Source organism: Pantherophis guttatus, chromosome 17 (assembly GCF_059756535.1).
Source record: "Pantherophis guttatus breed Tessera chromosome 17, ASM5975653v1, whole genome shotgun sequence".
Taxonomy (NCBI): Eukaryota; Metazoa; Chordata; class Lepidosauria; order Squamata; family Colubridae; genus Pantherophis; species Pantherophis guttatus.
Window position 1 is genome coordinate 483,421 of NC_142079.1, and position 10,262 is coordinate 493,682.

Here is a 10,262-nt window from a genome sequence, read left to right on the forward strand (position 1 = left end):
GACCGTGACGCCCGGCGGGCCATCTTGGGTCAGGGCAGCGGCCGCCCCGCTCCGTGCGCGGCCGCCATGTCGATCAAGGGCGCCGTCGGCCCCCGCGCCCCCCGCGGGCCAATCGGGAGAGGCCGCCGTGGCTCCGCCCACTCGCGGCCATGTTGAGCGAGGGCAGCCCTCAGAAGCGGGTCCTGAGGAGATCCGGCGAAGGGGCGTTTCTTTGTGGGAAAAGGGAGCGCGGCGCCTTCTGGTTTTAAGGGGGAGTTGAGGCTTAAAGTGCGGCCAATTTCTCCCACCGCTCTTTCCGGCGGCCTTTGTCGCTTCCGTTCTAAAGGGGCGCAGGGAGACCCGGAAAGCGGCGGTTCTGCCCGTCCTAGAGATGGCCGCTCCTGCCTCCCTTCGCCCGGCGTCGGCATGGCGTCCGCAGCGTCCCGCCCCTCCCCCCGCGCGACGTACGGAAGCGTCTTGGCGAATGGCGCCGCAGCGAGGAGCGCCGGCGGCGTGCGCGTGCGCGGCCAGGCTGCTCGGTGACTGGCGGGGCGGAGGGCGACCTGCGAGCGGCGGAGACCCCGGCCCTCCCTGCCCGCCATGGCCAAGCGGCTGCGGAGCAGCGACGTCTGCGCGGATTGCAGCGCCGCGGGTAGGCCCCGGGGGGGGGAGCGGGAAGAGGAGCCCCGCCCGCGGCCCATGAAGGGGACCGCGGCCTCTGAGCTTGTGCAGAGCGCCCCGAGGCCGACACGGGGGGCGGGGCCTCTCGGGGGCGCCCTCCCTCTCTCGGGGGCGCCGGGCGGGGTCTTTGGGGCGGGGCGCCCCCCTCCGGCCCGGCCCAGCCAAGGGGGAGGGGCGTCCCTAGCGGGGGGGGAGGGAGACCCCCTTGGCGCCCCCTCCCCTCCCTCCCTCCCCCCCGGGGGGGTCCCCGCGCGGCCTCTGGGGGCTGGTGGGGCTGCCGCCGACGCTCTTCCGGCTTCTCCCCCGCAGAGCCGAGCTGGGCCTCCGTCAACCGCGGCGTCCTGCTGTGCGATGAGTGCTGCAGCGTCCACCGCAGCCTCGGCCGCCACATCTCCCAGGTGCGGCACCTGAAGCACACGCCCTGGCCCGCCACGCTGCTGCAGGTACCGCCGGGGAGGGCGGGGGACGGGGAAGCCCTGGCCGCTTCTTGAGAGGGCTGGGCTCGCCAGAGGTGAAACTCCCCCCCCCTCCGTCCTGGCTGGGGAATTCGGGGAGTCGAAGCCCACCCCCCACTTTCAGGTCAGCCAGAGATTGAGAAATGGGGCTTGGGAGGAAGGTTTACGGTATCTCTGTGCCGAAGCTGGCAATGCTCCCTTCCTGCTGGAAGCCCTTTTATCCTCGGTCTCGGGCATTGATTGCAATTAGCAACAGGAGCTTCTGGTGGCTAAAGGTTTTCTGGGCATGGCGCAAAACAACCGATGATGAAGTAATGTATTGTAATCGGTTTTATGTTGCAATGGAAAAGGAAAGGCCTTTAAGCAACAAGCTCGGTGTGTTTAAACTGACAGGTAAATGTTCAGGTTAAGGTTGCAGGGGCTGGCAAAAGGAAACATGCTTTAGGATGGGTTTTAAATGTCAAGCGATGCTATTCTGATGACTGTGATTCAGAGAAAGTCCCGAACGTGACTTCCTCCTGGCACGGAGGATGAGAAGAGGCAGCTCCAGGGCTTCGGCTTCTGTTTTGCAGATGGTGGAAACCTTATACAATAATGGCGCTAATTCCATCTGGGAGCATTCGCTGCTGGACCCGGCCTCGGTCATGAGCGGACGGCGCAAAGCAAACCCTCAGGACAAAGTGCAGTAAGTGGAGCAAGCAGGGGTGGCATGAACCATAATCAGTGCAGCAACAGGAACAACAGATGCCAGGAGACGATTTCCTGCTCACTGAACATCCAGCAGCCTCTTCGTATCTTCACCGACTCGGGAATAGCTAGCTTGGCCTCAATTGCTTAACCTTTTAAACACACACACACACACACACACACACACACACACACACGCACCCTGTGAAGCAATTTTTGGGGATATGCCCATTCTTGCCTTTTGTGACTGGTTTGAAGTTGAGTCTCCATGTAGTGAGAAACTCAGGGTTGCCATCCCACCCACCCATCCAAATCGGGATCCTCTGGAAATAAACATACTGCGGATGAAGAGCTTGGCCGGATTGTTCCTGGCTCGGTCACAGCCCGACCAGTTGATCTTTCGTGATTATTCATTTCTGCCTCCCCCGTGTGCTGCCCCCTCCTTTGCCTCTCGGGTCCTTTGCAGGAGAGACCCTCGGCCTTCCCGGGGCTCCTGTGTTGCAGCCTTTTCCTCTTTCGTGTCCTGCAGCCCCAACAAGGCGGAATTCATTCGGGCAAAATATCAGATGCTGGCCTTCGTTCATCGCTTGCCGTGCCGGGACGACGACAGTGTGACCGCCAAAGACCTCAGCAAGGTAGGTTCACCCCTGGGCAGGTGGCGGGAGGACCCGAAGCCTCCGGCTCTTCCAGGCGCCCTCGTGCGTGGCTCCAACTGATTGGTGAAGCATTAGGCTTAGGGTTAGATGGTCCTGAGGCCTCTCCTGCCTTTGCTTCCAGCAACTCCACTCCAGCGTCAGGACGGGCAACCTGGAGACCTGCTTGAGGCTTCTCTCGCTGGGAGCGCAGGCCAACTTCTTCCACCCGGTGAGAGAACGAATGGCGGCGGGTCTTTCTGTAGCCCCAAATGGATACGGAGTGGAGGACTTGCAGCTGAGCCAGCCTCTCTTGGCCCTTCTGTAGGAGAAAGGGAACACCCCGCTTCACGTTGCGGCCAAAACGGGGCAGATTTTGCAAGCTGAGTTGTTGGCTGTGTATGGAGCTGATCCTGGCACCCCAGACTCCTGCGGGAAGACGCCAGTGGATTATGCAAGGTGAGCCCTCTTTTGCCAGGGGACGGGCTGGTTTGGTAGCCACAGCCCAAAGGTCAGGTGGGGGCTCTTCTGGCCGCCTTGGGATGAAGAGAGGAGCTCCCTTGGGAAGAACTGCAGAAGGGGGTCCAATTAAGAGCGGAACAGGGCAGCACCCCACCCCACCCCCTTCGTTGTCCCCTAGGAGCCCCAGGGAAGTCTAAGTGCCCCTCTGCCCCCTTTTCCCATTAGGCAAGGAGGCCACCATGAGCTGGCCGAGCGCCTGGTGGAAATACAGTATGAGCTCACTGACCGGCTGGCTTTCTATCTCTGTGGCAGAAAACCAGGTAACTGGAAGTTCTGGGTGGGCAGAATCCCGGTTTTCCTCTCCGCTTGAATGGGCCACTCCGCTGCCCCTTTTCTCTGCCCCTCAGTCCAGGTGGGCAGCTTCAGAGAAGGCCGCCTGCTTCCCTGCCCTGATGCTCTTTTGAAATGTTCTTTTCAGATCACAAAGGCAGGCAGCATTTCATTATACCTCAGATGGCAGACAGGTAAGAAACAAGGCCACATGGGGGGGGGGAGAGGCCCATGGAGGCTCCTATCCTTCAATCCTGGGAGGGGACTTGAGGACAAAGCAGTTGAAAAGCAGGATGTGAAGTTCCAGAAAGACGGAGCAAGCGTACCTGGCGTCTTCTCCGCATCCTCACCTGCTTCCTCAGAGGTTACTCTGCCTAGCTGTGGTCTTCCAGGGAAAGGGGGCTCCACTTCTGAAGGGCTCTTTGTTCTCATAGCAGCTTAGATGTTTCGGCATTGGCCAAAGCAGCCAAGAAGAAGCTCCAGTTGGTGAGTCTGCGCCTTTCTCTGCTTTGGCCTCTAAGGTGGGCAGGAAAGGCCACTTTTTAAAGGAGGGGCTGCCTTCCCCAGCTCCCCTCCACCCCTGAAACCCGCAACCCACCTTCGGCCCTGGGAAAGGAAGGCATTCGGAACCGCAGCTCTTCTGGCCCCCAGACATTTCCCAGTGGAGGGGCAGCAGCTTCCCATTGAAGTCCCCAGCTGATGACCGCAAAGGCCAGGCCGGCCCTGTCTTGGACCCCAGGAACTCTGGCAGGCCCAGCTTCACCCTTCGGTCTTTCCCTCCCTCTTCAGCTGAACAATCACCTGTTCGAAGAGCTGGCCATGGACGTCTACGACGAGGTGGACAGGCGGGAGACAGATGCAGGTGCTTTCCTCTGGCAGGGCTGCCCCACAGGCCAGGGTAGCTGCCTGCGGGGCCCCCTTCTCTCAACCCCCCACCCTCTTGCTTTCGCTGTGCTGGAATCCAAAATGAAGCCACGCTTCAGATTAGCAACGGGGGAAGGGCTTTTCTGGGGGAGAGGGTGGGCTGCCCTGACCTTGCCCTCTGCTCGCACCAACAGTGTGGCTTGCAACCCAGAACCACAGCACCCTGGTCACCGAGACAACTGTGGTCCCTTTCCTTCCTGTCAACCCGGAGTATTCCTCAACCAGGAACCAGGTGTGCATCTTCTCTGGGCTCCGGCAGGAGAAGCAAGTGCCCCTTCTTCCCCCAGTTGAAAAATGGCAGTGGTCATCCATTTGGCCCTTGCGAATCCATCGGTCCACTTATCAGGCCCATGCGGGGGGGGGGAGTTTAAAAGGGAAGAGGGGAAGAGTGAGTCTACTGCCAGGAGAGGTTAGTTTGGGGGAAGCCTCAAATCTCTGGAAAAGAGCCCCACTCTGTCTCCCCATGTGCCTGGGCCTGCCCTGAAGGCCTCTGAAAAGCTGAAATCCTCCTTCGTGTTTGCAGGGGAGGCAGAAGCTGGCCCGCTTCAATGCCCATGAGTTTGCCACGCTCGTCATTGACATCCTGGGGGATGCCAAGCGAAGGCAGCAGGGAAACCCTGTTCCAAGTGCCACAGGTGAGCCCTCCAGCACCTCGGGAACTGCAGCCCAGCTCTTTGAATGGTCTCCTGTAGGCGGCAGGAGGGCCTCCCTCCCGTGATGGGTCTGGCGGCATGGAGGTCAATGTGATGGCCTAGAGGGGGTGGCAGAGGAGTGGTGAGGGCTGCGAGGGAGGGGGATTGTGGGAGTGGCAGGAGCAGTTCTGGAGGAGATGGACCTGAGACAGAGAGAAGGCCCCAAAGGGCCTCGAGGGCAGAGTGGCCCCCTGGGAGAAGGTGTAAAGAAGCCCCCTCTGCCAAGGCCTCCCTGCTTTCCCAGGCGGAGGTTGGGAGAGGCCACCGCTGCACACATTTCTCTCTCTGCTCTCAGAAAACGTGGAGCTGATCCTCAAGGCAGTCAACAGCCAGCACAGCCCGGGAGGTCACGAGGCCGACCAGCCTGACTACGACAGTGTTGCCTCTGACGAAGAAGGCGACCTGGAAGGCAGTTCAGGGAAGGCCTCTCGGCAGAAGGTGGGTGAAGACAAGGGCTCAGCCTTTGGGGGGGCTGCCTTTTGTTATGGGCCTGGACCCTCTTTGTAAAGTCCCTGGAAGGACTTGAGCAGACCGAGGCCGTCCCTGGGATCCTGAAGGGCAGGCAGCCCTCTTCCTTACCTTCTGGCAAAAGCTCTCCTGAGGCCTCTTGAACTGAACCCTGGCTCATTTGGGGCACCTCCCTCTAAGCCGGTGGCTGCGAGAGAAAGCGTGCCCCCCCGTAACAGTATGGGGGGGGGGTCCTTTCCCAGAGCCTGGATTCCGACCTGTCTGACGGCCCCATCACTGCCCAGGAATACCTGCAGGTGAAAAACGCCCTGGTGGCTTCGGAGGCGAAAATCCAGCAGCTTTTGAAGGTGAACGTCAACTTGAGCGATGAGCTGAGGACCATGCAGAAGAAGGTAGCCCTGCACTCCACAACCGGCCTGCACTGCAGGGTTGCGCCAGGCCGCTTGAACAGAATCACCAGGGGTCTTTCTGGTGCAGTGACAAGGATGCCCCCCTAGAGCAGTGGTTTCCCCCTGCTGCCTCCATGCCGGCCCCCCTCGCGGGTGCAGTCCTGGGCTCTACGGGCTGGGGACGATGGGGAATGAAATACCACCCATCTAGAGGGTGACGTTTAGGGGGTTGGTGAGTGATTTAGCTTGGAACGGGATCCAAGTTCAGATTCCAGCTGCCTTTGGTATCCCGAGGGCAGGTGGGGCATGGTCGTCTCTGCTCTTCCCCTGCTCCTCCTCAGCCTCTTTTTACTCCCCTCCCCTCCCCTGAAAGGCCAGCCAAGCCTTGCCTCCTCCCTTCCTCCGGCTGGCAGGTTGTGGCCCTCTGGGGAGTTGGACCCAGCACTCCCCAGCTTTAATCCAATGGCTCTTGGACCGCTTCACAAACTTCCCAGGGCAGTGAGCAGATCGCCAGGCAGAGCCGGCAGCAGCTGCAGATTCCTTTGTTGGTGAAAAAGAGGAAACATGGCAGGTCCCCCCCCCCCCTTGAGATGGGGAACTTCAGGAAGTGCTTTGGGGGCCCTTCGGGGTCTTTCCTCAGGCGCTCTGAGAAAGTGCACACCCTCCTCTCTGCTCCCTTTTTGCCAGGGGGAATGCAAGCACGGTACCTTGGTCCCACCCTTCGGGTGTTATTTTATGTATTTCAGATACACAGAGAGGGGAGGGGGTTGAGGAGGGGGCAGGACTGAGAAATCCACCCAAGTTGCAATTCCACATCCAAGCCAGAATCTGCCTTCCAGAGCAGCAGCCTTAGGAAACGGGATTCTGTTGCTTCCAGAGGGGAGAAAATGCGACCCAGCTCCCCACCTCCATTCTCTCCAGGGTTCTTTCCATTTCTCCTGCGATGTCGGTGGGAAGATGCCATGCCAGGGCTGTGGGCAGTTCCTTTCCTTCCCCTGAATATTAAGCCTTCGTTGTCATTTGTGTGTGAACTTGACGGGCAGAGCAGGGCCCTCTTGGCAGTTGGCAGCTCCAGTCATTTGCCTCCCTGCTGGGTCCTTCCGCTTGAAGGCATTATGGGAAACGGGTTGTGCACCGGGTTCCTTGTGCCGCTGAGCCTCCTGCTTTGGCCAGTAGCTTTCGTCTCGTTTCCTCCCTCACCCCGGCTGTGGCTTTGGCATTTCCACACTTCCCCTCGCTGTTCCACCCGGGCGTCCTTCACTCAAGAAATGTTGCTCAAGCCACCGTCTCTTGTCTCTTGGAGACTTTGTGGGACCTGCTGAGCCCCGCCTGGCCCTTGAAACGCAGCTGCCAAGCTCCCCTTTGTTCGGTTTGGAGGCCTGACTGTGGCCCTCTTTAAAAACAAAGCAGAGTGGGTGGGACGATTCTACATTCCCTTCCAGCTTCAGAGCCTGCAGAGCGAAAACACGAGCCTCCGACGGCAGGCCACCACCAACACCCACCCAGCTCCGGGGGGCTCCGAGTACGCAGACGTGCCCTCTGTTCGGCGCCCCTCCTTGCGCAGCAGCCGGCCCATGTCGATGTACGAGACGGGGTCCGCTCAGAAGCCCTACCTGCCACTAACCGAAGCCTCTTACCCCGAGGAGCGCATCGCTCCCCGGCTCCAGCTCTTCCATGTGAGTAGCACAGCTGCCCTGTTGCCTTCCAGCTCACCTCCTGTTTTCTCCGCAGCAACTGCTGACGCTCCTTTGCTTGGCACTCAGCCCTACCTGCGCTTTCCCCATTCGTGGCGGTGGGGGGTGGGGGTGGGGCGGGGGGCTCTGTGTAGAAAAGGCCCCTTATTCTCTTCCCTGCTGCCCCAGCTCAGGCAGCTCCCAGGCCCTCTGCCGAGTCCGGCCTCCAGACTCCCCAGCCCACAAAATCTGGGGATTCTCTGGTGGGGGGTGGCGGGGTTTCTTGGCAAGAGGCAGGACTTGGCTGCCATTTCCCTCTGGGGGAAGAGACTGGCAGCCCATGAGGGAAGAAAGAGGGCTTGGCTGCCTCTGGCTCGGTGGTGACTCCTCCGTTCCGTCTTTCCCGTCGTTTTCCCTCCCAGATGTCCCGGCTGGAGAAACAGAGCAGCTTGCCCGAGGGGGATTACGACAACACCGGCCCTGCTCTGGAGCTGGACGAGACGGGGTAAGGGCCGATGCTTAAGTGCCTGGGACCCTCGGTAATTTGTGGGCTGCAGCTGAAGAACTGCCTTGCGGTCTTCACATGCTGGCTTGAGCCAGAGGGAGCTGGGGTTTCTCTCTGTCCTTCCCGGGGAGGGCATGGAGCAGCCGGGGGCCCAGGGGAGCCAGTCTGGGGCTGCAGCACGTGCCTTTTGGCAGGCTCATCAGGAAGGCGAGGCAGCGCAGCGGCCTTGGGCCAGAGGGCAAGGACCTTGAGGCCCACCCCAGCCCCCCCAGCTTCCCCAGCACCGAGGACGTGATTCGGAAGACGGAGCAGATCACCAAGAACATCCAGGAGCTGCTGAGGGCGGCTCAGGAGAGCAAGCACGAGAGGTGAGCCTGGGCGATCTGCGGTTTGGGATGGCTGGGAACAAGAAGGGCCCTTCCCGTGAAGATTCACCTGCCTTCTCTGCCCCCGGCAGCTACGTTCCCTGCTCGGAGAGGATCCATCTGGCCGTCACGGAGATGGCAGCTCTCTTTCCAAAAGTGAGTAACGCTCGTTTGGGAAGAAGGGAGGCCCGTAAACAGGAAACCATATTGGCCAAAACGTTCCCCGTTCCCCTTTTTTTCCAGAAGCCGCCGTCAGAGCTGGTGCGCACCCCGCTGCGGCTGCTGACCTCCAGCGCCTTCCGGCTGCACTCAGAGTGCGCGAAGGCCCTCCCGCCCGAGTCTTGCTCCACAGCTGACGTCCAGCTGGTCACCCAGCAGGTCATCCAGTGCGCCTACGACATTGCCAAGGCTGCCAAGCAGCTGGTCACCATCACCACCAAAGAGAATGCCAACTGAGCGGGCTCCGGCGCAGCCTTTGCGGTCACGCTGGAAACGGCTCAGGTTTTCAGGGGAAGCTCTTTTTTACAGGAATATTTAAAGCGGTGCGTTGCCATTTTTTTTAAAGGAAACTCAGTATTAAATTTTTTGCATGTTGTTTTTCTAAGAAGACTTTTTCCCAGGATTGCCAAAATCCACTGCCTTATTTGGTGCTCCGTATTTGCCGGCATTGAGTGCTCGCGCTGGAAGCCTTCTTGAGTCAACCATCACATCACCAGCTTACAGGACTTTTTTGCTGTTGGGAGGAGGGGAGTTTGAATCCTGCACCCGTTGTGAACTCGGACGCCCAGAGCAGAATTCAGGGACCTGCCCTGTAATCCTGCTGTGCAGTTGCTTGGCACCATTGAACCACTAGAGAGCGACCTCTCGAGATACAGGGAATGGTCAAAAGGACACCCCACTTTCCAGCTTGGTCCGCCTGGGGCCACCCAGCCACAGGAGCAGTGGCTCCACTTGGAAGGAGAAGGAGCAGCCTCCCTCCCTCCGCCGGGGCCAAGGGGCAGCCCCTCCGCTCCAGAGGCCAACATCTGAGGAAGAGGGAGGCAGGTTTCTCCCTCCTCCCCGCACGGTTGGCTCCTCATGCTGGGTTTTCTGGAAAGTGCTTTTGCAAAATAACTATGCCTTGGGAGGCCTCGTGCCTTCCCCAATATGGAAAGCTCTCGTTATCTGCTCTTTTGTCTTTTTATTTTCTTTGGGAATTCCCTGCCTTTACCGATACGGACGCATGAGGGTCTTTTCTAGAGTGCATGCAGAAGGCCTGGCCAGGAAAGGGGACCCTGTGCAGGATGGGTGGCCAAGCCTGGTCAGCTGAGTGCCCAGCCACCCCACTGGCAGTTGGGAGTGTGTGAGGGAGGGGGAGTGTTCAGGCAGCCCCTTGTGCTGGCTTCCCCTCCTGCAGGCACTGCGCCTCTGTCGCCCCATCCCCGTCTGTTACAGCCCAGGAGGCCTCTGTGTGAAGTATGAAGAAAGCACACGGCCAAGGCACAATGGCCAGTCAATGCAAAAAACATTTTTGGGGGAGAAAGGAAAGGGTTTGGAAGGTCTGGGGTAGCTTCCCCATTGGTCATCTCCAGTCGGTGTGATTTGGAAGCTTCCAGGCAGATGCAGATGCTCGACCAAGAATGAGATGACAACAGGTGAGCAGCCAACAGGCTGAGGTTCCCCATCCATTTCATGGGCTGAGCTGCCGCTACCCCTTAGGACTCGCCTGCAGCCAGAGTCCCGGGCCTGGCTTGCTCAGGACCCCCTGCAAGAATGGGGGCACCAGCTGCTTTGCGGCTGTAGAGACAGACTCCCCACCTCCATTTTAAAGCCACAACTAAGTGAAGACTCTGTGGTGTGTATGTGTGTGTGTATAAAATATCCTGCTAGTGTGTGCATATGTAAATCTTACATGTATAAAAACCAAGTGCCATAATATTTTGAATGCTGATATTTCATTGGAGCTTTTTTTCTTTCTTTAAATGTACTATTTGGGGAAGGGCATGTGGAAGTGGTGGAACAGAAATAGAACTCTCTTTGG

The 10,262-nt window shown here is 59.4% G+C and overlaps 1 protein-coding gene across 4 annotated transcripts; it reads left to right on the plus strand.

Moving 5' to 3' along the window:
- Positions 1-20: 20 nt before the first annotated feature.
- GIT2 (GIT ArfGAP 2) lies at positions 21-10,157 on the plus strand. Of its 4 annotated transcripts, none has more exons than XM_060681760.2 (19): positions 21-631; positions 970-1,103; positions 1,688-1,800; positions 2,332-2,437; positions 2,580-2,666; positions 2,763-2,893; positions 3,122-3,216; positions 3,375-3,420; positions 3,661-3,712; positions 4,016-4,088; positions 4,285-4,382; positions 4,674-4,785; positions 5,138-5,280; positions 5,553-5,657; positions 7,142-7,375; positions 7,795-7,877; positions 8,072-8,245; positions 8,335-8,398; positions 8,486-10,157. In XM_060681760.2, the coding sequence occupies exons 1-19, from the start codon at positions 580-582 to the stop codon at positions 8,696-8,698; spliced, it is 2,115 nt and encodes a 704-aa protein (XP_060537743.1). In that variant the 5' UTR covers positions 21-579; the 3' UTR covers positions 8,699-10,157. The 4 variants fall into 4 exon arrangements, with proteins under 4 accessions (XP_060537743.1, XP_034284817.1, XP_060537742.1 ...); XM_034428926.3 differs by having other exon boundaries at positions 136-631; positions 5,553-5,702; XM_060681759.2 differs by having other exon boundaries at positions 148-631; positions 3,664-3,712; positions 5,553-5,702.
- Positions 10,158-10,262: the final 105 nt, after the last annotated feature.

Coding starts and splice junctions, on each gene's coding strand:
- GIT2 (XM_034428926.3), top strand. CDS start 580: ATGGCCAAGCGGCTGCGGAGCAGCGACGTCTGCGCGGATTGCAGCGCC. Junction 3,421..3,660: donor ATACCTCAGATGGCAGACAG/GTAAGAAACAAG, acceptor TTGTTCTCATAG/CAGCTTAGATGTTTCGGCAT. Junction 7,376..7,794: donor CCCGGCTCCAGCTCTTCCAT/GTGAGTAGCACA, acceptor TTTCCCTCCCAG/ATGTCCCGGCTGGAGAAACA.